Raw genomic sequence first — 27,253 nt, 5'->3', positions numbered from 1 at the left:
CCAGGTTGCTAAGCTATATAGAGTATCTTAACAACCAGGGAGCCACATAGGGCTCAGCCCTTGGAGCAAGAGTGGGAGAAACTGGAGGGAGACAGTTACATTCATTTGGAAGCCTTGGACATTAGTCTGTCTCTGCCAATTAAGGATTCCCAGCTCAAGTACAAAGATTTCAGGAAATCAATGACAACTGAAGATAGACCCATTACAAGGCTTGAAGGGTATCACAAGCCTTGAGTTCCTGTCAGCCAGACCACCTTCCTTTAAAATTGACCTCAGGTATAATTTTAAATTCATCATTAAAATAATTTTTTTAAGTTTTAGGTTTGATTTAGTTGATGGACCACAGTTGAGCTGACTTTTTCAAGACTACATAAAAGCCAATTAAATCTGTTTTGAGGAAATGGGGCATTGCCTTTTAAAGTAAAACACCTATTTTTGAGAGATCAACAAATAAAAAATGCTGAATTTGTGGGATAAGAACATTCATTCTTTGAAAAGCTTTACTTAATATTTATTGAGCATAAACAATGTGACAGGTGGAAAACTGGACTAGATCACTGCCTGCTTGATACATCCTACTGAGAGAAGCAAAAAATAAACACAGAAATGTAAAAAAAAAAGTCAGAGTGACATACATTATGAGTTATGAAGACAATTTAAAGAGGGTTGAGGGAAAGAGAATGGGATAATGGTAGAAATGACTTTGGAGAGGGGTAGGAAGCCCTCGGAGAAGGAAATGGCAACCCACTCCAATATTCTTGCCTGGAAAATTCCATGGACAAAGGAGCCTGATGGGCTACAGTCCATGGGGTTGCAAAGAGTTGGACATGACTGAGCACACACACATACACAGGAAGCCTTTTGGAGAAAGTCTTACCAGACAAAGCCATGAACAAGGTGAGGGAGGAAGTGATGGGAAGATCTGGGTGGCTAGGGGCTCTGCAAATGTAAAATGGTTCTGCATTCCTCACCTAAATAACAGTCTTCACATCTGAAGGAATTCAGAGTAACTTGGCTGCTCATTGATCAGCTATCGTTGTCTTCTTTTGTAAGCATACATTTTGCATATGTGCTATTTTGGACTAAATTAAATCTGTATTTAATTCACATCTGCATGGTATTTTCCAAGTTAATGGCCAGGACTAGATTGATTAATAACGTTTTTAAAACTACCTATTCTGAGGATTTTGTGTCATGTGGTCTAGATAAAATTTAATAATTTACTAATATATAGGTAGATTTTAGAGGCTTTAGAAGAGGAAATATTTTTCCCAGTCCTTACATGATTCCGAGTGGTGAATGGTAATTTTAATTAGATTTTCCCACAGAGTTACCTTTATACAGGTTTTTCTTCTGTTCTTCAGGATGAAAGCACAGTTTTAGACTCACAATTAAAATAGAATTATAAACAGAACTTGGCTACTTTGACTCAGCAAATCTTTTGGATGTATCCTCTTAAGATATTTCAGCCTAGGTTTTATAATAAGGCAGTCAGGCAAGTGGTGATGGAATTCCCATTGAGGTTAAGGAAGTCCAGTTGAGCTGTTTCAAATCCTAAATGATGATGCTGTGAAAGTTCTGCACTCAATATGCCAGCAAATTTGGAAAACTCAGCAGTTGCCACAAGACTGGAAAAGGTCAGTTTTCATTCCAATCCCAAAGAAAGGCAATGCCAAAGAATGCTCAAACTACCGCACAATTGCACTAATCTCACACACTAGTAAGTTCAGTTCAGTCACTCAGTCATGTCCGACTTACAATGACCCCATGAACTACAGCATGCCAGGCCTCCCTGTCCAACACCAACTTCCGGAGTTCACCCAAACTCATATCCATCGAGTCGGTGATGCCAACCAGCCATCTCATCCTCTGTCGTCCCCTTCTCCTCCTGCCCCCGATCCTTCCCAGCATCAGGGTCTTTTCCAATGAGTCAACTCTTCACATGAAGTGGCCAAAGTATCAGAGTTTCAGCTTCAACATCAGTCCTTCCAATAAACACCCAGGACTGATCTCCTTTAGGATGGACTGGTTGGATCTCCTTGCAATCCAAGGGACTCTCAAGAGTCTTCTCCAACACCACAGTTCAAAAGCATCTATTCTTCAGCACTCAGCTTTCTTCACAGTCCAACTCTCACATCCACACATGACTACTGGAAAAACCGTAGCCTTGACTAGATGGACCTTTGTTGGCAAAGTAATGTCTCTGCTTTTAAATATGCTGTCAAGGTTGGTCATAACTTTCCTTCCAAGGAGTAAGCGTCTTTTAATTTCATGGCTGCAATCACCATCTGCAGTGATTTTGGAGCCCAGAAAAATAAAGTCTGCCACTGTTTCCACTGTTTCCCCATCTATTTGCCATGAAGTGATGGGACCACATGCCATGATCTTCATTTTCTGAATGTTGAGCTTTAAGCCAACTTTTTCACTCTCCTCTTTCACTTTCATCAAGAGGCTTTTTAGTTCCTCTTCACTTTCTGCCATCAGAGTGGTGTCATCTGCATATCTGAGGTCATTGATATTTCTCCCAGCAATCTTGATTCCAGCTTGTGCTTCTTCCAGCCCAGCGTTTCTCATGATGTACTCTGCATATAAGTTAAATAAGCAGGGTGACAATATACAGCCTTGATGTATTCCTCTTCCTGTTTGGAACCAGTCTGTTGTTCCATGTCCAGTTCTAACTGTTGCTTCCTGACCAGCACACACCAATAAAGTAATGCTCAAAATTCTCCAAGCCAGACTTCAACAGTATGTTAACCGTGAACTTCCAGATGTTCAAGCTGGTTTTAGAAAAGGCAGAGGAATCAGAGATCAAATTGCCAACATCTGCTGGATCATCAAAAAAGCAAGAGTTCCAGAAAAACATCTACTTCTGCTTTATTGACTATGCCAAACCCTTTTACTGTGTGGACCACAACAAACTGTGGAAAATTCTTAAAGATATGGGGATAGCATACCATCTTACCTGCATCTTGAGAAATCTGTATGCAGGTCAAGAAGCAATAGTTAGAACTGGACATGGAACAACAGACTGGTTCCAAGTCGGGAAAGGAGTATGTCAAGGCTATATATTGTCACCCTGCTTATTTAACTTACATGCAGAGTACATCATGAGAAATGCTAGGCTATATGAAACACAAGCTGGAATCAAGATTGCTGGGAGAAATACCAATAACCTCTGATATGCAGATGACACCACTCTGATGGCAGAAAGTGAAGAAGAACTAAAGAATCTCTTGATGAAAGTGAAAGAGAAGAGTGAAAAAGTTGGCCTAAAGCTCAGCATTCAGAAAACTAAGATCATGGCATCTGGTCCCGTCACTTTATGGCAAATAGATGGGGAAACTGTGGAAACTGTGACAGACTTTGTTTTTTTTGGGCTCCAAAATCACTGCAGATGGTGACTGCAGCCATGAAATTAAAAGACGCTTACTCCTTGGAAGGAAAGTTATGACCAACCTAGACAGCATATTAAAGCAGAGACATACTTTGACAACAAAGTTCTGTCTAGTCAAGGCTATGGCTTTTTCAGTAGTCATGTATGGATGTGAGAGTTGGACTATAAAGAAAGCTGAGTGCTGAAGAATTCATGCTTTTGAACTGTGGTGTTGGAGAAGACTCTTGAAGAGTCCCTTGGACTGCAAGGAGATCCAATCAGCCCATCCTAAAGGAAATCAGTCCTGAATATTCATTGGAAGGAGTGATGTTGAAGCTGAAACTCCAGTACTTTGGCCACCTGATGCAAAGAATTGACCCATTTGAAAAGACCCTGCCTGATGCTGGGAAAGATTGAAGGTAGGAGGAGAAGGGGACGACAGAGGATAAGATGGTTGGATGGCATCACCTACTCAATGGACATGAGTTTGAGTAACTTCCAGGAGTTGGTGATGGACAGGGAGGCCTGGCATGCTGCAGTCCATGGGGTCACAAAGAGTCAGACATGACTGAGCGAAGCAACTGAACTGAACTGAGTCAGGCAAGACCCAAGATATTTAGTAAGAATAGTTTAAATGTTCACATTTGCAAATTGTTTAGTTTTAAAAAGGGATTAATATAAAGAAGGGTAAGTTTTCTAACACTATCACTGGCATTTAGTTGCAATGTCCTGTTCTTACCTGAGTGGAAAGCTTGGAGTTTGAGCCTATTTATATAGCTCTGCTGAGCAGCAGTTACTGACACCCACAGTTAGGTGACTAAAACATGTTTTTAGTACTCTGCTTCTCACCATTTGGGGATATGCTCTTTAAAATCTGAACATGTGATGGGAATGCGTCTTCCATGTGAACATTACCGTCATGTGTAGCACGGTGGGGAAAGAGGCTGACAACTCCTACTGTCTATTATATAGTAAATACCTATGAAGCTAGACTACTAGAAAGTGTGTTTTTCCCCCCTTGTGTTGTTTTTTAAACTTTTTTGGCTTTTAAAATATGTCTACTATTTATCATATGACTGTATTTCAAAGTGAAAGTCACTCAGTTGTGTCTGACTCTCTGCGACCCCATGGACTATACAGTCCATGGAATTCTCCAGGCCAGAATACTGGAGTGGGTAGCTTTTCCCTTCTCCATGGGATCTTCCCAACCCAGGGATCAAACCCAGGTTTCCTGCATTGCAGGCAGATTCTTTACCAGCTGAGCCACAAGGGAAGCCCAAGAATACTGGAGTGGGTAGCCTATCCCTTCTCCAGCAGATCTTCCCAACCTAGGAGTTTGGTCCCTAGTAAATAATCCATGGAAAATTTGTAGAAGTAACTAAAGTTGATTTAGTCTACTGAATCCATCCATCATATATATGTGTTTTCCATTGATGGATTTCTCTAATACTGGTTTAGGGAAACTTTTAGTTACTTCCTTACAAAATCAGTGAGATTTCTGTTTCTCTAATAAAGATAATACTTATGAGTAAGTAAGTTATATATTTCCTTGTCTCTACTTCTATTAATTCCTTACTTTAGTAATATGTTCTATTTTTTCTCTTGTTTTGAGAGGAAAAAAATCCACCCTTTATGAGAATGAATGATCGTTTCATTTCTTCTAGATTTGTGTCTTAAAAAGTTACAGTCCAAAATCAATTCTTGTTATAAAGAGAAATCTTTAATAGATAAATATTATTTCAAGCCAATTAATGGACTTGAAAGCTATCTGTTAAAATCACTGAGCAATGAATTATCAATTAAAAGTGCTGAAATCAATATAGGCAATAGGAAGGAGAGTAAGATGTGGGCCATTATTAATAACAACAAAATGTTGCTAGTTTGAGGTGGTGGTGGTTTAGTCACTAAGTCGTGTCTGACTGTGAGCGACCCTATGGCCTGTAGCCTACCAGGCTCCTCTGTCCATGGGAATCTCCAGGCAAGCGTACTGGAGTGGGTTGCCTTTTCCTTCTTCAGGGAACCTTCCTGACTCAGGGATTGAACCTGCACCTCTTGGGTCTCCTGCACTGCAGGCAGATTCTTTACCGACTGATCCACCAGGGAAGCTCTAGTGAGGTAGTTGTTTTTCAATTGCTAATATTTTTAGAGCGGTTTTTAAGCTTATGGAAAAACTGAGCAGAAAGTACAGGGAGTTCCATATCCCTCTGCCCAGCTTCTCCTATTATTAATCTTGCAGTAGTGTGGTACATTTGTTACAACTGATGAACCAATACTATACATTATTAACTAAAGTCTATAGTTTACATTACAGTTCACTCTCTGTTGTATAGTTCTGTGGGTTTTGACAAAATGCATAATGTCATGTATCCATTTTCATGGTATTGAACAGTATAGAGGTTTCACTGCCTCCCAGATCCCCTATGCTCTACCTATTCATTACTCCTCCACTTCCCCTCTGGAACCCTTGGGAACTGCTGATCTTTTTTATAATCTCTAGTTATCCTTTTTCTGGAATGTAACATATTTAAAATTACACAGTATGTAGCATTTTCAAATTGATCTCACTTAGTAATATGTGCTTGCTGTGCTGTGCTTAGTAGCTCAAATCAGATCAGTCGCTCAGTTGTCAGTCGTGTCCAACTCTCTGAGACTCCATGAACCATAGTCCACCAGGCTTCTCTGTCCATGGGGATTCTCCAGGAAAGAATACTGGAGTTGGTAGGTTATCTCTTCTCCTGGGGAACTTCCCAACCCAGAAATTGAACCAGGGTCTCCTGCATTATAGGTGGATTCTTTACCAACTGAGCTACCTGGGAAGCCTGTTTAAGTTTCCTTAAACATGTGTTTTCAGGGCTTGAAAACTCATTTCTTTTTAGCACTGAACAGTATTCCAATGTATGGAGATACACATTTTGTTTACCCATTCCTACTGAAGGACACCTTGATTACTTCCAATTTTTGGCAATTATGAATAAACATTATTTGTAGGTTTCTGTGTGGATGTGTTTTCAACTCTCTTTGAGTAAACTTGGAAAGCGATTGCTAGATCCTGTGATAAGACTATATTTAGCTTTGTAAGAAACTTCTAAACTGTTGTCTAAAGTGCCTGTATCATTTTGCATTCCCATCAATGGTGAATGGGCATTCCTGTTGCTCTACATCCTCATCAGCATTTGGTGTTGTCAATGTTTTGGATTCTAGCCATTTTTAACAGGTGTAGCAGTATCATATTGTTTTAATTTGCAATTCTCTAATGACAAATGATGTTGAGTATCTTTTCATATGAATGCTTATTTGCCATCTGATAATCTTCTTTGATGGGCTTTCCTGGTGGGTCAGATGGTAAAGAATCTGCATGCAATGAGGGAGACCTAGGTTTGATCCCCAGGTCGGGAAGACCCCTGAAGAAAGGAATGGCAACCCACTCCAGTATCCTTGCCTGGAGAATCCCATGGACAGAATCTTCTTTGATGAGGTGTTCAGATCTTTTGCCCAGTTTTTAAGTGGGCTATTTATCTTTTACATCTTAGGCCTATGACACTGGGTCTAATAAACAACTGTTGAGTGGTTGAAGAAAAATCATTAATTACCGAATACAGCAAATAACATGTCCAAAACTCTCCAGTTTATTATCTGTAGATGTAATATCATTCTTTTGCTATGGGATTTTTTTTCTCCTTCAAGTTTTACCATCCTCTCAGAAGATACAAATTTAAGATGCTGGTTTTCTTAAGAGTACAATATGAAAAGTCCTCATTTACAGTAAACAGAATGTAAAGCACATTTGTGGCTGTTTTATTTTAAAGTTAACATTTTATTACATCAAAATTGATTGATAATCATGTCATATATTTTATGTTGGTGATGTTTTATGTTTCTCACAAGTGCTTCAATTTTTGCAGGGAAAAATTTTTATCTGTTCCGCTTATGTCTATCTTGATTTTAATGTTTACAAAAATTTGGTCTTAAAGTAAAATTAGCCTCACATTAACAAGTAACATTCTTAATGTCTTTCTTCTGACATAAGACACAACTCAGGGCAAACAAAGATGATGGAGAAACGTTTGATGTGCAAGAAAATGTCTAGAACCCCTTGTCTAAACAATTGTCATGCTGTGATTTCAGGGTCTGAGCACCTCTGGAAGTGAGGTTAACAAGGTACACTCCAAGACCTTTTGTGGCAAGAGTGGAGAGGAGGAAACCAACACTCTGTGAACATGAGCCTCAAATCCCCGATGTCTGCTCCTCAGTTTGAGAGCAAAGGCAGCCATATTTCAGCTAGAAATGGAAGCTGTTTTCTAGTCAGGCACACTCCTCATCCCAGAAGGGTCTGCCACATCAAAGGTGAGGTAATTCAGAGTCCTAGAATGTCTCTCTCTCCTCTATATTCGGACTACTTGATGATTCCAGTCGGTAAACACAGGGGTGTTATTCAAAACACCGAACCACTGGTGAGGCACAGGCACTGACTGTTGGGACCAGATGCCAGCACTGGAGCCAGGACAGAAGAGGCCTGCAGACAACCCCTGTGCAGGCACTTACCCCTGGATTACTTGGTTGATAGGAAAGGGACCTGGAGAGGTGCCAAAGGGGCCACTCAGGAAGCTCAGGGCAGCAACTGACGCAGTGGTATGAAAGTATCTCAATTTTTGACAACCTGTACAGTCGTGTTAACATCTACATGTTAAATACCAGCCTGGAGAACCATGCATGTCATTCAGTCTTTCATTCTCTCTCAATCCTTTCTTTTTTCTCCTCTTTCTCCCTTTCCCCCTTTCCTCCCTCTCTCCACCTTTCCCTCTCTTTCTTTATCATTTTGAAATTTTAGTTTTGGTCATACTGTACACTCCTGAATTTTTTCCTCTATTCCTGTAGTTTCTGTTTTTTTGTTTTTTTTTTTTTTAATTCTGCAGTAAATGTTGGAATCCCTTCACAGGTAAGTCCTTGGCCATTTTCTCTTTTTAGTATATACCATAATCCTAGTCAAATTTACTAATTCTCACTGCAAAACATTATCCAGAAGCTTCTTGTGCAATTTCTTGGGAAACAAAGCAGCCATCTGTCTCTAATAATTCACTTATTAACAGAGCTGTGTCCTGCACACATATGCTTCCTAAGCTGCCCAGTTTTATATAACATGGCATTGATACTAAAAAGAGGGCCTGGATATAATTCAATATGAGCCAAAAGCAAATAGCTATTTTAGGAGAATGAATGAACCCAGAAGGCTCTGAGGAAGGAGGTTCCTTTTTTTCTAGGTTTTCCTTCCTTCCTTCCCACACAACTTACCTTGTCCTGCCTCCTGTTCCTCACTCTAATGACTCTCTCTTTTGCCAGCACAGAAGAGCCAATGTGTCTTTTATGGGGCCTTGTTACGTTGAGACATTCTAGATGCTTTCAAAAATCTAAATCTGATATTCCTAAAGAGGGCTAACATAGTCCCTCTTAGTCATTATTAAGACATGGGAAATGAGAGGTCTGTCTGGGATAGCAGTAAATCTACTCCACTTAACTCCCAGACCAAAGACCAAAGATGTGGGCCTTGGTTCTCAAAGCTAACAAGATGGCAGGACATTTTAAGAAGGGATGTGTTGTGAACATAATTTGCTACACAGACTTTTAAAGATTGTCCACCCAGCACTGGTTCATAAAATCTGAAGTCTGACATCTTTACATACATTTTATAATATCTAGTTTGAAAATTGTTGGGAATTCAAAGAAAACCTGCCAAAAACCTAACCTGGTGGTTTGTTCTTCTTATCTGTACTCACTTAGGTTTGAATAACATTCCAATCTGTAATGTGAATGATGATGAGAACTCATTTAGAACATTGTGGGGTGTTGGCCAGTCCCACCACTCACAGAAAGATGAGATACCATATGCCAGATGCAGCTACCCACCCAGTGCTGTGGCCACGGAGAGCCCTGTCTCGCCAGCCCTTAATGGGGTCAAAGTGCCCCCACGGCCTCATTCTGGTGAGTCCCTCCCAATTCATGAAATCTTTTCTGAGGCTTCCTGCCAACTCTCAGGAGGGAAAATATCTATATAATTGCTCACATAGCTGTAGTCATTTTCAAATAGTCATGACATTTTCCCACTGTGAAATAGTTATTCATTATAAAAATTTCCACTCATCTAATCTCAATTCAGTTCAATACTGTTAATAAATATGATTTAAAAAGATCATTATTATTAATTGTGCCCAAGCCAAATTTGGCATGGTTCTAGTCTCTAAGCCCTACAAAAGTACCTGAGAGAGACCAAAAATGAATGTTAGCCAACATTGGTAGAGAAACTACTCCAGACCAAAACTGCATCAGGGAAATGCAGTGAGGATAGAATGTCATGTTTACCTTTTCCTCACTGGATGGTCACCTCCTTAAAGTCAGGGCCCAGTTTTACTATTCTCCCAGGTCCTGAAACAGAACCTGATCTTTAGCAAACATTTAATTCAATTAATTCATGCTTATTAAGTTAAATTTAAAGTGATTACTCAAAAGTACAGCATGATGACTGTAGTTAGTAATACTATATCATATATTTGAAAGTTAACACAGTAGATTTTTAAATTTCTCATTACAAGAAAAAATATGCAATAATCATTTTACAATATACATATATCAAATCATTATGTCGTACAGGGAGTTCTAGATGGTAGAAATTATATCCAGTACTTTTCCCTCTGTCCTTTATAATTACAAACTATTACTAACACTTTCAGGGCACATGAAAATTATTTTGGCATAATGTGGTAAAACACATATATCTTCTAAAAGGTAACAGTAAGACGAATAGATTCCATTCTAGAGTCTTCACATGAGTTAATTCATTTCATCCTTTTCACCAGCAATGAAGAATTAAAACCCACTTATTCGACCATCTTTCTAGTGTCCCTTCTTGTATTGTAGAACCTAGAAACCTACAAATTACTTTTGCAAGAGTCCCTTGATGAGAATGAGGAGTTGCCATCTGGTAAGACTTATACTGCAGACGTAGGGCTAAAGTCATCTTTTTAGCTGCTGTCTGCTATCAAGTGTGGCTGGAGACATGGAGCTTTCCTAAGACAGCATCTCAGTGTTCAGATGCTGGATTTATGAGTGTTAAAAGGCAAAGTCAGCCAATGTGGTGATCTTCTGATTGCAACAGTGATCCAATGCCTAAGATTTAGCCTCATGGATATTGTGACAGCAGTTGACATGGCCATGGCCTCCCGAGTTTCCTTCCTCCAATTGTGATAAAGGCTGTGCCTGCCCTGGTGGGTCAGGCACATGGTATTGTTCTTGAAGTGATTTGTGAAGATCAAGACAGAGTTCACTCTCACCTTCTCCCACTGTGTCCATAAGTCTATTCTCTACTAGCACTGACATATATACACTATCATGTGTAAGATAGTGAGAAGTTGCTATATAACACAGGGAGCCCAGCCTGGTGCTTTGTGATGACCTAGAGGGGTGGGGAGAGTGGAGGGGAGGGAGGCTCAACAGGAAGGGGATATACATATATGATAATTTATATATTAATATATAATAATGTATTTATATTAATGACAATTCATGCTGTTGTGACTATACAGGGGATATATATATTTATATAAAAGGGGATATATATAATTTTTATATATGTGATAATTTATGTATATATGTGACAATTCACATTGTTGTACAGCAGAAACCAACACAATGTTGTAAAGCAATTTTCCACCAATTAAGAAAAATCTATATAAAGAGTTCACTGCTCCAACTGTAATATTATAAACAGCTAAATTCTATGTATTATTTACATTTTTGCTTAAAATAGATGAGAGGTTTCTGTTTCCCACAAGTGGACACTAAGCAGAATCACTATCCATAACTTCCTTCTCACTACTTGGAGAGAGGTAACTTTATATTAAAAAAAAAAAATCTTTCCTCAGCTAGAACTAATGAATTCAGTTACTACTGTGTATATGCACAAAATCTTTTCAGCTTTTAAAAAATTGTTTTGTTAACTATGGCTTCAGTGGGGGGGGCGGGAAACAGCATCACACAGAATGTATATTTAAATGAATGCAAAAGGAAATTAAGCAAATATTTAAGTGTAATTAAGGGTAATTTAATTAGATGGCTATGTGAAATTGGCAGGGTTGCAAGACAGATGAAGTACATAGAATAAAGAATGTAATTATAACTCAACACACATCTCTTTTTGTCTACAGGGCAAAGAGTACACATGTAATCTCTTTAGTTAGAGAAAGTGACAGTCATATGGACAGAAAACAAAGAAAACATGTCTTATACTGAAATACATACTTTTTAAGAACCAGTTTACCCAGATCAAGAAAGTTCTTGTAGTATTTCTTTATCGCTTCTTCATGGGCATAGAATTCATTTTATAAATACACTTTTATTATGTTGTTAAAGTACAATTCTACCTGCAGGTTTTCTAGTATTTATAAACAGATACCTGGGTTGACTTTAATTGAAATTCAGATGTACTCTCATCCATTTCAGCAAGTGATGGATGTATCATGTGGTAGAAATTATTTTTCAGTTTGATCTAAATAAATATATTTTTCCTGTCATTTCAGAGCCCTGTCGAAAAGTCAAGGAGTGCTTCAAAACTTCCAGTGATAATCCCTTAGTAATTAAAAAGGTAAAGAATCAACTATTTATAGCTACCTATTTGGTTTTGACTTCTATCATTTCCTCTCCTTCTCTTCACATATATATCTTTCTGGAAAAGAGTTTTTCACAATATTTTTTTTTCCTACAGCTTTAAGTATAATTAACATGATATAAAATGTACATTTTTAAAGAGTTCAGATTGATGAATTTTGACATACTTATTCACAGACTGAAATCAAGAGAATAAAGACTTCCCGAAATTTTCTCATGACCCTGGCCCTCCCACAGGCAAACATTTATCTGCTGTCACTAAAGATTACCATGCATTTTTTAGGATTTTAGGTAAATGAAATTTACAGTGATCTTTTAAAAAATCTGGTTTCTTTAACTCAGCATGTTTAAGACTCATTCATCTTGTTATGCGTATCATTCCTTTTTTTATTGCTAGTAGTATTCAATTATATTGGTATCTCACAATTTGTTTATATGTTCACCTGTTGATGGACTTACGTTGTTTCCAGTTTTTAACAAAGCTGATATGAACATTTGTGTACAAATCTTTGTATGGATATATATTTTCTTTTCTCTTGGGTACATAAGTAAGAGTGGAATGACTGGGTCTTACAGTAGTGTGTGTGTTAGCCATTCAGTCGTGTCTAACTCTTTGCAACCCCATGGACTGTAGCCTGCCAGGCTCCTCTGTCCACAGGATTCTCCAGGCAAGAATACTGGAGTGGACTGCCATTTCCTCCTCCAGGGGATCTTCCCAACCCAGGGATCAAACCTGGGTCTCCTGCATTGCAGGCAGATTCCTTACTGTCTGAACCACCAGGGAGGCCAGGTCTTACAGCACATGTATGTTTAAATTTTTAAGAAACTGCCAAAGTTTCCAAAGTGATTATAGGATTTTACATTCTCACCAGTTATATATAATGGTTTTCTTTCCTGCATATCCTGTTAAAACTTAATATGACCAATATTTTATTTGGCCAATCTAGTGGGTGTGCAATGGTATCTCACTGTGGTCTTAATTTACATTTGTCCAATGACATGTTCTCATGTTTTTACTTGCCATCCATGTATTTTTTTTACATAAAGTATATGTTCAAATATTTTGTCAGTTTTTTCAATTGGGGTGTTGGTCTTTTTATCATGAAGTTTTAAACATTTGTTATATATTCTAGATAAAATTCTTTTGTCACACATACATTTAGCAAATGTTTTCTTCCAATTGAGGCTTACTGTTTTTTTAGGTATTAGTGTCTTTTGAAGAATCAAAATGTACAATTTTTATAAATCCCAAATTAAAAATCTTTTTCCTATGGTTTCAAACTCACATGCTGTTTATTTGCTTCTTGTGCCTTACTGCAATGGCTAACCTCTAGTACAATGCTGAATTTAAGTGAGGACAGCAGACATTCTTGCCTTGTACCTAATCACAGGGGGAAAACATTCAGACTTTTGCCATTGTGGTATTGGTTTACTTTATCCAGAGGTGCCCTTTACATGGCTGAAGCAGTTTCTAGTGTTCTGAGAGTTTTTATCAGAAATGGGGGTAGGATTTTGCCAAATGCTTTTTCAGCATGTATTTGAAATGATCATGTGATTTTTATTTTTTAGTCTGTTAATAATGGTGAATTGCATTGGTTAACCAAATGTTAAACTAGACTGCACTGCTGAGGGAAAACTCCACTTGATTATGATGTATTATTCTTTTTATATATTTAATTTCATAAAACAGTGGTTAGCATTTTTGTGTCTATGTGCATAAGGGATATTTGTAGTTTATTGGTAATGAATGTCTTTCCCGGTTTTGGTAAATGGGTTTATAAAATCAGTTGGAAACTCCTTTTTAATAGTCTAGGAAATTTTATGTATAATTAGTATTATTTTTTGTTTAAAAGTTTAGTAGAATTCTGCAGTGAAACCATCTGAACCTGGAGTTTTCTTGAAATCAAGATTTTGGTTATGTTTTTCAAAAAATGTGTCCATTTCATCAAAGTTGTTGAATTTACTGATAAGAAGTCATTCATAAAATATCCTTTAAAATATTATATAATCTGCAGATGTTCTGTCTCTCACTCTTGGTATCGGTATGTAACTTGTCTTTTTTTTTTCCTGATGCTCCTAGAGGTTTATTAGTTTTATTATTAAAGAATCAGCATTTCATTTCATTGATGATCTCTATTTTTTGTTTCTATTTCACTGACTTTGGTTCATGTCTTTATATAAGATGAAAACTTATGTGTTGAATTGAGACATTTTCCCTTTCTAATATAGGCATCAGTTCAGTTCAGTCGCTCAGTCGTGTCCGACTCTTTGTGACCCCATGAATCGCAGCACGCCAGGCCCCCCTGTCCATCACCAACTCCCGGAGTTCACTGAGACACGTCCATCGAGTCAGCGATGCCATCCAGCCATATCATCCTCTGTTGTCCCCTTCTCCTCCTGCCCCCAATCCCTCCCAGCATCAGAGTCTTTTCCAATGAGTCAACTCTTCACATGAAGTGGCCAAAGTACCGGAGTTTCAGCTTTAGCATCATTCCTTCCAAAGAAATCCCAGGGCTGATCTCCTTCAGAATGGACTGGTTGGATCTCCTTGCAGTCCAAGGGACTCTCAAGGATCTTCTCCAACACCACAGTTCAAAAAGCATCAATTCTTCGGCGCTCAGTTTTCTTCACAGTCCAACTCTCACATCCATACATGACCACTAGAAAAACCATAGCCTTGACTAGACAGACCTTTGTTGGCAAAGTAATGTCTCTGCTTTTCAATATGCTATCTAGGTTGGTCATAACTTTTCTTCCAAGGAGTAAGCGTCTTTTAATTTCATGGCTGCAGTCACCATCTGCAATGATTTTGGAGCCCCAAAAAATAAAGTCTGACACTGTTTCCCCATCTATTTCCCATGAAGTGATGGGACCAGATGCCATGATCTTAGTTTTCTGAATGTTGAGCTTTAAGCCAACTTTTTCCCTCTCCACTTTCACTTTCCTATATTACTATAATTTTTCTACAAACACTGCTTTGGCTGCATCCTCCAAATTTTACTTGCTGAGTTTTCCTTTTCATTCTGCTCAACATACTACCTACTTTCTTTTAAACCTCTTGTCTCATGAGTTACTTAAAATTACATTAATTTCCAAATATTTGGGGATTTTAAAGTTATCTTTATATGATTGATTTCCAATTTAACTCCATTATGGTCAGAGAACACCCTTTACTTTGAAACTTTTTATTTATTGAGATGTTATATGGTCCAGAGTATGTCCAACCTTGATAAATTTTCCATATGTCTATAAAAAGAATGTTCACTCTTGAACATTGTCTATAAAAAGAATGTCTATAAAAAGAATGTTGGTTCTTGGGAGAGTGCTATGTAAATATCAATTAGGTCAAGTTGGTTAATAATGTCGCTCAAGTCTTTGATAACCTTACTGATTTTCTTTTTTCCATCACATTATGGTTTTTATTTTTTAAATTTACTGTTTAACTGGAGTATAACTCCTTTACAATGTTGTTATTTTCTGCTGTAAAACAACATGAATCAGCTATAAGTATAATGTCCTCACCCTCCTAACCCTTCCTCCCATCGAGCCCCTCTCCCCTCCACACACAATCCCACCCTTCTAAGTTGTCTCCTTTTTCTATCAGTTATTGCTTTTTTCCCTGGGTCCCGGCGCACACTAGACCTTGTATGTACCCTCCAAGAGTAGATTGTCTTTTTCCCCCAGTCCTGTGGAATTTTTGCAATCAAATACCACTGGCCTTCCAAGCCAGATTCTCTGGAGCCTTCTCGTACTGTTGTCAGACCCCCAGGCTGGGAAGCGTGACGTGGGGCTCATGACTTTCACTCCTGTGGAGAACTTCTGTGGTATAACTATTTTTCAGTTTGTGGATCATCCACCTTGTGCATATGAGATTTGATTTTACGCATGTGTCCCTCCTACAGTCTTGTTGTGGTTTCTTCTTTATCTTTGTGTATAGGGTGTTTTTTTTGGTACACCCTACATTTTTTTTTTCTTTTTTGATGGTTGTTTGGCAGTTAGTTGTGATTCTGGTGTTTTTGTAAGAAGGAGCCATTTTGATGACAAGTCCTTTTTCTAATTCACATTATAATTTCTTCTTTGACTCATGATTTAATTATTAGACATTATTTATGAAAAATCATTTATAGGAATCTGAAGATCATGATAAATGCATTTTCTTCCAGAGAACTGGTGTTTGCTTCTGTAGGAACCCTGAGGCCCTACCAGCCTCGACCAATTTACCCAAGTTCAAGCCTTGATCTAAGGCTATATTTCTTCAAGGACTTTGCATTTCTAGGTCACTTTGACCTTGAAGGTGTATATCTTTGTTGGCCTTTATTTGGGTCCCGTCTTTCAGGAACTTTAAGACTGTCAAAAGGAAAGTTTTCATTTTCTGGAATAAGACAATGATCTCAGCAAAAAAATGACTACTGTACACCCTACACCTCAAGTGTCTCATTTCTATTTTATTTTTTGACCCATTAATTCCTAAGTTATTCATGCAACAGTTTAAACTTAAAAAGTATTTTAATCTACCATTTTAGCTGTGTTCAGTGCAGGGTTGAACATAAATATATACATGCACATACACATATATATACATTATGTAAATGTGTGTGTATATATATACATACATACATATATAATATTGCTATTCCCCTAAACAATGTCTGTATAATAAACCTTAACAGAAGAGTGCATTTACAATATGTATATACAATACAGCTTTATTTTCTCTTGTGTTGTTGTTTACTTGCTCAATCATGTCCAACTCTTTTGTGACCCCTTGGACTGTAGCCCACCAGGTTCCTCTGTCCATGGGATTTCCCAGGCAAGAATACTGGAATGCATTGCCATTTCCTTCTCCAGGGGATCTTCCCAACTTAGGGATCAAATCCATGTCTCCTGCTTGGCAGACGGATTCTTTACCACTGAGCCACCTGGGAAGCCCTTATTTTCATTAAACATCAACTGAATACTGCTTTAGAGATTGTAATCACTGCAGTCCCTAGCTGACACATTCAGCTACCAGCTTCTGTATACCTTTATGTATTACTTTCTTCTGAAGATGAAAAAGCCTCTCTTGGAATAGACAATACAGTTTTTTTAAAAAGACTGCAAACAGTATATTCACCTCCCAGAACAAAAAAATAGCCTTTCTATCTCCTTTTCCAACTAACCAAGGGAAGTACCTGTGTTTACTCCTCCAATTCTCCAGCTCTCAGCTGTCATTTAGCAGAGCCAGGAAGCAGTGGCTCATACCATGTAGTTTCTTCACAGAGAGCATAAAAACTCTTGGCTGACTTTCTCCAGTCATAAAAGAACAATCTCAATAGAAAATCTCATGTGTTGTGAGTTGGCTGTTACCAGAAGCAGCAGGATAAATGATGGTTACACATTAAACATTGTAGAATTATCTTTTAAACCAAGGGTTTAAAATGGTTTTATAAAAGGTAAATAACATATCATTAATTTGTTCCATCTTCAAATGTAAATATTTGATAATGAGCTTTTTAAGGGAGGATTAAAACTAACCTCTTCTTACTTTCATGTATGTGTCTCAGTTACATTTCTCATTCATTTTACATTCAATTTTCATAGAAAATATAAGTGGATGCATATGCATATTGATTATATTATACCTATGATTTAGGATGAAATGAAGGTAAAAAATCCACCACTGACTCCAAAGTCATGCTCTACTGCTAGTTCTTCTTCTTCAGAGGTGACGAGTACCAAGACTGCCATCAAAGAGAACACCATCTGCATACCAAACTATCTGGATCAGGAAATCAAAGTAAGAGGCAGGTTTATTCAATCCATAACTTGGGAACACCATGAATGTACAAAAAAATCACATCACTAGCATCCTTAAAACTCTTTAATGGTTCCTATTGACAACTGAATTGAGTTAAAACTACTCAGCCTGAAATCCAAGGCCTGCTCTCGTTTTTTACTTGCAGATTTCTTCCTGGGACACATTCCTAAATCACGGCACAGAGAAGTGGAGGCCAAAAAGGGAGTAAAAGCTTCATTAGTTAGAGAAAAAAGAGTTTAGAATTTGGAGATGCTGAAGTGGCTGGAATTTGCAAATTAAGATACTGAAGAAGTACCTGTACAGAGAATGAGCTTCAGAAATCTGTACAAGATTGCCTGAGTCTTTAGCCCAATATAGACTGCACCTGCACAGGATGGGAGTCTGAGACTTGGCAGAAGACAGCTAATGGGAGGGAATGTGCTGCTTAAAGATACTGGAGTTGTGATCTGCTAGAGTGAAGAGACCTTAGTGAACACACTAAGGATACAGCTGAGACACCAGAAAGGTCACACCTTAGTAAAAGAATAGGGGGCTCTGACCCACATTTGTGGCTAATCTAGATCTACACTCTCAAATCCTAAAATCAAATTTCAGTAGATCAAAATCACCCACTTTATTTATCACCACTTATAACTGCTTTCCAGAATAAATATGAAGAGAAAGCAGAGTTCTGAGGAAGACATCTTCTATTTTCTTTCACTGAAATGATTAATTACATTCTTTGAGAGCTGATCAGTAAATGACCTATGAGTTAGAAGAAGCCAGGGGTGATGTGCAATCACTATATTGATGACAAAACCGTGAGAAGCAGAGTGGCCTGGAAAATACCACAGGGCTATTCTTCTACTTTTGCCATTTCCATTGATTTGCCATGAAATTAGAAACAAATTTAATTTGTTTTCTTCCAGGATAAGGCATCAAGGACAGGAATCTTAATAAAACAAAGCTGAATACAGGACAGCAGATTTTTCTGCCCTTTAAATTCTGTATTTCCAGCACCTAAATCAATGATAGACACAAATATTGATATCTGTTGAATTAATAGTATTTTAATAAAAGTTTTCAGGCAAAAAGTCTAGGAAAAAATATGTTTCAGTAGCTCAAGCAAGAATTGATGGTTTACACTGTGTCAAGCAAGGCTGTGGGGATAAAGAGAAATGGAGATTTGAGACATATTTACAAGAATTTACTGAACTTGTTTGGCAGTGTGACAGAAAAGGACAAGGGAGTCATCTAGGGTGAATCCCAGGGTCTTGCTTGGACATACATTAAACATATGCAGGTGCTGTCCACTGAGATGGGGAACCAGAAGGGACAGCAAGTTTGGAGCAAGTTTTATAAATAAAAAAGATGGGTGGAGTTTTAGGTATTTGGGGTTCAAATTACCTATAGTATGTCTATGGCCACAGATGGACTGATGTTCAGGAGACAGGTTTAAATTTCAGGTATGTCTAAATTCCAAAAGCAGATACAATTTAGGGTAAATCTGGAAATATTACATGTGCTTAATATTTTGAACTTTTAATAAACTCCAGTACTTTGGCCACCTCATGCCAAGAGTTGACTCATTGGAAAAGACTCTGATGCTGGGAGGGATTGGGGGCAGGAGAAGGGGATGACAGAGGATGAGATGGCTGGATGGCATCACTGACTCGATGGACGTGAGTCTGGGTGAACTCTGGGAGTTGGTGATGGACAGGGAGGCCTGGCGTGCTGCGATTCATGGGGTTGCAAAGAGTCGGACACGACTGAGCGACTGATCTGATCTGATCTGGTAGTCCATTTTTATTATTTCCTCTATCACCAACACAGCAGTTAGCTGCCAAATGAAAAAGAAGTCAATGAAGGATTCTGATTGACTAAAGAGAATTATATTCCTATCTGATTGGGCCAATCACTGTGTTCTGGGGCCTGAGGAACAATGATGAATCCAGCTAGGTTCACTCACTACAGAGAGGAGCAAAACTGATGGGGCAGTTCTGTGACCAGAGAATCCCATGATGCAGTAGGAAAGATCAGTTCCCAAAGAGAAGAAAAGTGAATCACTCCTCCATAAGATGTTGGTACTGAAGAGACAAAACAAGAGAAAACCGCATGGCTTAACCTAAACTATTGCAGTTGACCCTTTGCAGTTTGAACTGCGTAGGTCCACTTATACGTGGATTTTTTTCAGTAGTAAATATGACAGTGCTACATGATCCATGGTTGGTTGCATCCATGGATGTCGAATTTAGAATATGGGGGAGCCACCTATACAGAGGGCTGACTCTAAGTTATAGTTGGATTTTTGACTGCCTGGAGGGTTGGCAATAGACTAACCTTGCCTCGCTCAAGAGTCAACTGTATTTGTACTGAAGATGTTTTTTTTCCTATTTGAAATCTGGCTTCCAAGTTAAAATCCCAGTTGACTTGAATACTGTGTACAGAGTTACATTTGGGACGACAAGATTGTGGAGACAGTAAAGGAAACCTTATAAACTGCTCACTATGTAACCCTAATATTCTTTGTCAGATTCTGGAAAAGCTGTGTAACATTTTACGCACTGATTCTCTGGCAGAAGTTCTACAGTGGCTGCTCCATGCAAGTTCAAAAGGTGAGATTATGTATTTGTGAATACTGAGCTCAATTTATGGCCAGAAACTAGGAAATGTGCCAATGTCTGAAGTTTTCTACCTTGGATTTGCAAAGATAATGCTGCAATTTTATTTCCCTAGTGTTCAGTATCAGAGTCCTGTATATGCAACTGCACACAAGCTGGTCATGCCCCAAACTGAACTTCTGTGGGTGATGTGAAACACTTGTGTCCAGAGCTGGTTTGTGCTTCTCCTCGTGAGCCCATGCACCCATGCTCTCCCTGAGCATATCTCTGGCCTACTGGGAGCCCTCCACACAGCCTGTTTCCCCTCTTCAATGTGGATGGCAGGAGCACACCCTTCCAAGTTCCAGATTCTAACACCTCTGCCAGTTCCTCACCAAAACAATCAAGTCAGTCATCTCCCAGCCTCCTTTAGGCTCTTTTTGTTTCGTTCCATGAAAAATATATGCCAGTCCCAAGTGGGAAAACCATAAATAACACAGAGCAGCTATCCTCAAACCTAGCTGGTTATCTGACTGATTGAGGCAAAACTTCTGAGGTGGGTGGGGCCTGAGAATACGCGTTTCTAACAAGTTCCCAAGTGATCCTGATAAGCCTGGTCCGGGGAGCACCCTTTGAAAATCACTGTAGTAATCAGAGTTGGGAGATACCCATGTGTTACAGACAGATTAATAATTTTAAATGGAATTAAAGGCATTTGGAATACCTTACCTCAGGAATTCAAGATTACTTGGCAGGCAACTGAGAAGTATTTGGGGGTAAGGAGTTTTTATTTTTTATTTTTCCTTTTTAAGAATATAACTTTAAAAAATTTATACAAATAATGAGTGCTTAATGTTGGGCAAAAAAAAAAAAAAGGTAATGTATAGAACAGTCCTTTGGACTCTGTGGGAGAGGGAGAGGGTGGGATGATTTGGGAGAATGGCATTGAAACATGTATAATATCATATATGAAACAAGTTGCCAGTCCAGATTCGATGCACAATACTGGATGCTTGGGGCTGGGGCACTGGGACGACCCAGAGGGACGGTACGGGGAGGGAGGAGGGTTCAGGATGGGGAACACGTGTATACCTGTGGCGGATTCATGTTGATATATGGCAAAACGAATAGAATATTGTAAAGTTAAAAAAAAAAAAAAAGGTGAGCCAGTCCAAAAAAAAAGAAGAAAAATAAAATTATCACAGACACCATTTTAGTAATGCTTTGATATGTATCTTTTCAGAGATGCTTATAACTTATTTAAAATATTAGTTTTAATTTTCATGAGCTCCTCCTGTACTTAGTATTTTTTATAGGTATCTTTGTTTTTATCTGGCAGTGGCCTGTAAGGCTGGATTCTGTACTCAATATTTAAAATCTATTCTACTGCCACTCAGGGACAAGTACCCCCGTGAGTTAACTATTCTGAGTAGTCTGTCATATCACAGGTGGAGAGAAACTAGGTTGATGTGAACCACCTTTTCTACACAAACGTTAACTCACACAAAGGTGCTTACCCAGAAAACAGGCTACCTTTCACACTGGAGTGCTGGGTGAAAGAACTAATCCTGTGTTTCTAGCCAACATGATAAGTACAACCTTCATGACCCCTCTCTTTTTTAAATCAGAAAAGGAGTGGGTCTCAGCTTTGATTCATGCTGAACTGGCTGAGATAAACTTGTTAACTCGTCTCAGAAGAAACACCTCAGCTGAACCAGCAGCAGAGACTGGGAGGCCACCCAAAGTCAAGTCACCCTCAAATTCATCAGCAAAATCAAAGGTGCTAACCAGTTCTAAGGAAGGACATCAACAGAGGAGGTAATCAGGCTTGATGGCCAGTTATGGAGCATGTGGCTCATAAAGACTTTAAATTCCCTTTTGGTTATCTTTCAAAACACTAAAATTGCTGAAGTTTTAAGTATCCTCCTTATTCAGTAAATGACAACAATGTGCTTGTTTTTTCATATTACATTTATGAAAATGAAAGAAATCATTCTAAATTCTACTATTTAGAGCATGTTGGCAGAGGCCATGTCTTCCTTACTCAACAACCTACCTTTTTGAGAAAAGTTCCCTTTCCACTCAGAGGAGCCACCCAGAAATCTAAGAAAATGTAGTGTGGTTCTCAGTTTACTGAAAAACAGAAGCAATAAAGAAAACCAAAACTTCATTGTTACTGTATACTTTTCAAGAATGCATATCATATAGGTATCACTTTTTCTTTCTGTCTAGAACAATGCAGGATTAAAATATATTGCTTAACCTAACTTCCCCTGACATATGCCTGGGGGCTACCAGAGGGAAAAATAACTATTAAGGGAATTAGGAATTATTTCAGCAGAAACTTTTCTCAAGCCTTGTAATTTTAATGACAGAAGAAAATACATACTTATGTGTAACATCATAGTGAAAGAATATGGTAAGATGTTGTTTAAGCTGGGAGAGAAAATCATTTTGCTTTAAAAGCAAAAGTTGGGTAAATCTTAAATTTGGAGAAAATAAATATTCAAAACAAGTAATATGTCACTTTAAAAAGCATTAAGATGGAGGAGAATTTTACATTGCAAACAGTTGCCACCTTGAAGTTTACATACAATTGGAGACTGGGAGATAGGGTCAATTCCTCTACCCTAGTGAGAAATATCTGATGTACTGTTCATATGTTTACTCCAAGTCAGAAGAATTTTTCATCAGAAAGTACATTTAATGCTATCTGCATCAAAAAAGAGATGTTTATTTAAGAAACATACATTTCTTAGTGTGATGATGATGGTTCGGTCTATAGAAAATATTTGTATCTGTGAATTTCATTTTGTTTCTCCAATTGATTTAGAGTGTCAAGTCAAGGATCTGAAGAAAATAAGGAAGTACTGAAAGGTTAAGTACAGTTTGTGATAATTACTGAATTGATATAAGGAAACCAGTAAGTATCTAACTAGTTGGAGACACAGGTATTACGGATCTATGGTTTTAAAGGGAGTATAATGCAATAGTGATTTACAGCTACTCTTAAGGGACAGCATCTGCTGAATTTCTCGTAGAGGTAAATCTGACCTATTTTTGACTTTGTTTTGAAAGGCAAAGTGGCTCCTCACACTATTTGAGAAGCAAGACAGCAGGAACTCTAGGTCTGGTCATTTCAATCCAGTAACCGGAAAAGACCTGCACTGACCTAACAAAAAAAACAGTGGTATCAGTTTGGGTTTTTCACAGCTTAACTGTCATTGAACTAAATGATTTTCACTTGAAACAAAGTCAGCCTGAGAAAACAGTAACATTTTGGCAATCAGCCACAACATATGCCTGAGACACAGCTTGAATACAGTAGCAGTAGAGCAGGAGCTTTGTGTCCCTGTCAGAAGTCAAGCCCCAGCCTGCAATTGGGAACAAGACTTATCAAGAATTGTGGAAAGCCCTGGTTTGGTCCAAAACAGCCCAAATGAAATATCCCTGTGGGTTCCGCCAACTCCTAGCTTTAAAACAAACAGCAACAGTGACTACAGAGCAGCCACTATGAAGCATGTTTACAAGCCTCAAATTGTCTTACAAGTCCTTCTTACATCAGGAATGATACAGCAATCGATTAAGAGATCCATGAGGTCACTCTAAACCCCAGCGGTTTCTGTTGGGGTTAATCAAACCCAAAAGAAGTGCTATTTGCTAATATGAGGCAATAATAAGACTAGTTTAGAAATTAGAAAACATTCCCTTACTCTGACACTCCAAGGATGGTCTATTGTATCTGACTCCTCCTAACAAATTCTTTACCCTAGGACCATAAAATCCTGACAGTGATGACATCTATTATTCATGTCTTATCTGTAGGTCACAAATATATTTTACCGTGTCTAGATACTTATATACAACCCCCCAAATCATACCCCTTGGCCTTTGGTATAGGTATTCAGTTCAGTCGCTCAGTCGTGTCTGACTCTTTGCAACCCCATGAACCGCAGCACGCCAGGCCTCCCTGTCCATCACCAAATCCTGGCATTTACCCAAACTCATGTCCATTGATGGTGATGCCATCCAACCATCTCATCCTATGTCGTCCCCTTCTCCTCTCACCTTCAATCTTTCCCAGCACCATGGTCTTTTCAAATGAGTCAGCTCTTCACATCAGGTGGCCAAAGTATTGGAGTTTCAGCTTCAGTACTTCCAATGAATATTCAGGAGTGATTTCCTCTAGGATGGACTAGTTGGATCTCCTTGCGGTCCAACGGACTCTCAAGAGTCTTCTCCAACACCACAGTTCAAAACCATCAATTCTTCGGTCCTCAGCTTTCTTTATTCTCCAACTCTCATATCCATCCATACGTGACTACGGAAAAACCATAGCTTTGATGAGACGGACCTTTGTTGGCAAAATAATGTCTCTGCTTTTTAATAAGCTGTTTAGGTTGGTCCTAACTTTCCTAAGTGTCTTTTAATTTCATGGCTGCAATCACCATCTGCAGTGATTTTGGAGCCCCCCAAAATAAAGTCTGACACTGTTTCCCCATCTATTTGCCATGAAGTGATGGGTCCAGATGCCATGATCTTAGTTTTCTGAATGTTGAGTTTTAAGCCAACATTTTCACTCTCCTCTTTCACTTTCATCAAGAGGCTCTTTAATTCTTCTTCGCTGTCTGCCATAAGGGTGGTGTCATCTGCATATCTGAGGTTATTGATATTTCTCCCAGCAATCTTGATTCCAGCTTGTGCTTCATCCAATCCAGCATTTCTCATGATGTACTCTGCATATAAGTTAAATAAGCAAGGTGACAATATACAGCCTTGATGTACTCCTTTCCCGATCTGGTATTCATTGTCTCCCCAAATCCTTCTTTCTGCTTGGATGTAGCCAATGCAGGCCTTGGGAAGGTCTTATCAGTGCAGTTGTTTTAACCTGCTTGTCTGCTTTGCTTTTTTGTCTGTCAGGACTGTAGATACTTCACCTTTCTCTCACTGGCCCCATTCTTTGCCCATCACCAGCTCTAAATGGTTCCTACCAAAATGATGTTTGATTCTAACTGAAAGAACATATCCTGCATGTTGTAGTACAAATAGCTCATTAAAGATGCTGCTGCTGCTGCTAAGTCGCTTCAGTCATGTCCGACTCTGTGCAACCCCAGAGACAGCAGCCCACCAGGCTCTCCCGTCCCTGGGATTCTCCAGGCAAGAACACTGGAGTGGGTTGCCATTTCCTTTTCCAATGCATGAAAGTGAAAAGTGAAAGTGAAGTTGCTCAGTCGTCTGTGACTCCTAGCAACCCCATGGACTGCAGCCTACTAGGCTCCTCCGTCCATGGGGTTTTCCAGGCAAGAGTACTGGAGTGGGGTGCCATTGCCTTCTCCCATTAAAGATGAGCAGGTGGTAATAAAGATGAGAATAAATAATTTTTATGAAATTTGGGTATATCTGAACCACCTAAACTTCATACAGTTTTTTTTTTTTTTGTATGTCATTTGCTACTAAGACATGACAGAAGTTACTATATTTGGATGTCTCAATTATGGTCTTATTGAGACTTTTTCTATTTCAGAGGGCAAGCCTCCATTGTTTATAAGAAGAAATCAGACGAAAATACCTGTTGCAGAATATTTCAGCAAGCCAAAATCTCTTCCCAGGCCTAAAACTCAGGAGAGCACATCAACAAAGCCAGTGTCAGCAAGGAGTATACAACAAGGATACAATCTCTCTGCCCAAAGAGCATTTTATCCTGTAACATACCGAAGGTAGAAATGGTAGACTGGGCTAAACCTTTCAGAAACACGAGTTTCACTTTGTTATGACATCAATTATGAAAAACACATTTTTGGTATGGAGGAATCAACAGCTCCTCTATATGGTGGTACATGTAAATCTCAAAGCAACTGTATATAAAGCTACTAAATAAATATTAATGGAAAAATTTCTATTTGTAGTTAATTAGTACCTTGCATAAAAGAAATGTTTATTTATATACTACATTTCTAGTCTTGGGCTACTATTAATACATAAGTATTGGACTCTGATACTAGAAAAATCATCCATAATCAGAATTCAGGCAATTTAAATTCAACACTACCCCAAACTCTGATAGAAAATCAACAATAATAAACAAACTGAATTTTAACATCTGAGCTACTTCTCGCAATGTACTGTGTTCAATAATATAGACTATTGAAAAAACCATTTGTTAAACATTTGTAACAAATGTCATAAGTTAGGAATAATTTTTCTTTTTGTGAGGAGGTGAGCCTTTTTCTAATAGTCTAACTTATGAGTCAGAAAGGAACTACTGCTGCTAGTTCCTTTCTATTCACTGCAAATTGTGAATGATATTAACAACGTTTCCTAATATTGAACTTTTGGTATTTCTAAAATAAACCACTCTAGGGCCATGCTGACCTGCCTCTTGAGAAATCTGTATGTAGGTCAGGAAGCAATAGTCAGAACTGGACATGGAACAACTGACTTGTTCCAAATAGGAAAAGGAGTATGTCAAGGCTGTATATTGTCACCCTGCTTGTATATGCATGAATACATATATATGCAGAGTACGTCATGAGAAACGCTGGGCTGGATGAAGCACAAGCTGGAATCAAGATTGCTGGGAGAAATATGAATAACCTCAGATATGCAGATGACACCATCCTTATGGCAGAAAGAGAAGAACTAAAGAGCCTCTTGATGAAAGTGAAAGAGGAGAGTGAAAACATTGGCTTAAAACTCAACATTCAGAAAACTAAGATCATGGCATCTGGACCCATCACTTCATGGCAAATAGATGGGGAAACAGTGGTGGAAACAGTGCCAAAATCACTGCAGATGGTGATTGCAGCCATGAAATTAAAAGACACTTACTCCTTGGAAGGAAAGTTATGA

General features: G+C 38.5%; 1 protein-coding gene across 2 annotated transcripts; it reads left to right on the top strand.

Annotated features, from left to right (window-relative positions):
* C6H4orf17 (chromosome 6 C4orf17 homolog) lies at positions 1-26,301 on the top strand. 2 transcript variants are annotated; one of them, XM_019962408.2, is made up of 9 exons: positions 2-276; positions 7,499-7,717; positions 9,149-9,349; positions 11,941-12,005; positions 17,661-17,804; positions 20,338-20,419; positions 22,033-22,222; positions 23,238-23,281; positions 25,929-26,301. In XM_019962408.2, exons 2-9 carry the CDS (start codon positions 7,591-7,593, stop codon positions 26,123-26,125), a joined length of 1,050 nt encoding a protein of 349 aa, XP_019817967.2. In that variant the 5' UTR covers positions 2-276; positions 7,499-7,590; the 3' UTR covers positions 26,126-26,301. The 2 variants fall into 2 exon arrangements, with proteins under 2 accessions (XP_070647267.1, XP_019817967.2); XM_070791166.1 differs by lacking the exon at positions 9,149-9,349 and having other exon boundaries at positions 1-276.
* The last annotated feature ends 952 nt before the right edge of the window (positions 26,302-27,253 follow it).

This window comes from Bos indicus, chromosome 6 (genome assembly GCF_029378745.1).
Source record: "Bos indicus isolate NIAB-ARS_2022 breed Sahiwal x Tharparkar chromosome 6, NIAB-ARS_B.indTharparkar_mat_pri_1.0, whole genome shotgun sequence".
In the NCBI taxonomy this organism is placed as follows: Eukaryota; Metazoa; Chordata; class Mammalia; order Artiodactyla; family Bovidae; genus Bos; species Bos indicus.
The sequence above is the reverse complement of the archived record's forward strand: the minus strand, read 5'-3'. Positions and strand labels throughout refer to the sequence as shown.